Source organism: Convolutriloba macropyga, chromosome 2, assembly GCF_964194025.1.
Source record: "Convolutriloba macropyga chromosome 2, txConMacr16.3, whole genome shotgun sequence".
Taxonomy (NCBI): Eukaryota; Metazoa; Xenacoelomorpha; order Acoela; family Convolutidae; genus Convolutriloba; species Convolutriloba macropyga.
The window spans coordinates 2,267,782-2,268,904 of record NC_134469.1 but is presented as its reverse complement, the minus strand read 5'-3'; the positions used below and the strand labels follow the sequence as shown (position 1 = coordinate 2,268,904).

Sequence of the window (1,123 nt, the reverse complement as noted above, 5' to 3'; positions counted from 1 at the left end):
AGAAAATTAGGCAAGCAAGATCTGTAATTTGCGAATAAAAAGTGAAACGAGAGTAGGAAATTTAGCCACTAAGCAAAACCTCAAACTATTCCATGCAGCCATTCTTTTTTCTACAACAAGAGCGCTCTGAGTGGTGGATGAATATCCAGTTCTTTTTCGAGGATTTTAGGACCGACCGACAATTTATTTCTTTTCGTTTTTTGTACATGAAATATTAATACATATTGGTATATATATATATATATATATATATATATATATATATATATATATATATATATATATATATATAATGATTATATATATATGGCCAGTCTTCACAAGTCGTGAGAATTGAAACAAGATGTGATCAGTACTGATTTGTCATTTCAAGTCGTGTATTTCACTGGAGAAGAACTGATCAACACTTGAAACTCTTTTCAGGTGAGCATACAAGCAATGATTTGCTCGAGATTATCGTAATTAAAGTTTTTAGAACGATCCGGGTCGAGATGTCATTTTCAGCGCATAAATCTATCAGAAATTTATTGAGCGCGCTGAACTTTTGCATGAAATGCGAAGAATTATGAAAGGGTTGAATTTTTTTAAAATATATATATATTAGCGGCATTTCGTATAATCGTTACATTGCATAATTTTGAGAAAATAACTTTAATTTCTGGACGTCGGTGACAGTTTTTATTGTTTTTTTTAAAAAGCTCAACGTTAAATCTGTTATCTGTTTTTTTTTCAAATCAAGGCTTTGAATTGCGACACTCATCAATCAGAAATAGTTCTGAAGAACGACAGAACCGATCCAGAGTCTGTGGGACATTGTGAGACGGGTGAAGAAGCTGCCAGCATTGCACTGGAGTCCGGGGGTGTCTGCTCTGTTCAGGAAGTAACTGGTCACTCCGTACAGACATGCGGGGCTGTTTGAGGAAGGGGATAACTTGTAAAGAGGTCCCCCATCATCTGCATAGCATACGTTACCACCTGTGGAAAAAAATCTATTCTGATTCGGCACGCAGCGTTTTGGTCATAACGTTTACCCACCCCACACCCTTCAGCCGCACGTGCTGTTTTTTACATAGTAAAGTGCTTTATAAAAAATACTTAAATTGCACTTGGGGGGCATAAAAAC

At 35.9% G+C, this 1,123-nt stretch overlaps 1 protein-coding gene across 1 annotated transcript in view; it reads right to left on the bottom strand.

Annotated features, from left to right (window-relative positions):
* Window positions 1-558: 558 nt before the first annotated feature.
* LOC142335057 (chymotrypsinogen B-like) overlaps window positions 559-1,123 on the bottom strand; it is an 18,174-nt gene continuing 17,609 nt past the window's right edge. The window contains exon 4 of the mRNA XM_075383385.1: window positions 559-975. Within this exon, the coding sequence (XP_075239500.1) occupies window positions 764-975 (212 nt within the window). The 3' untranslated portion in view covers window positions 559-763. The remainder of the gene's footprint in view (window positions 976-1,123) is intronic.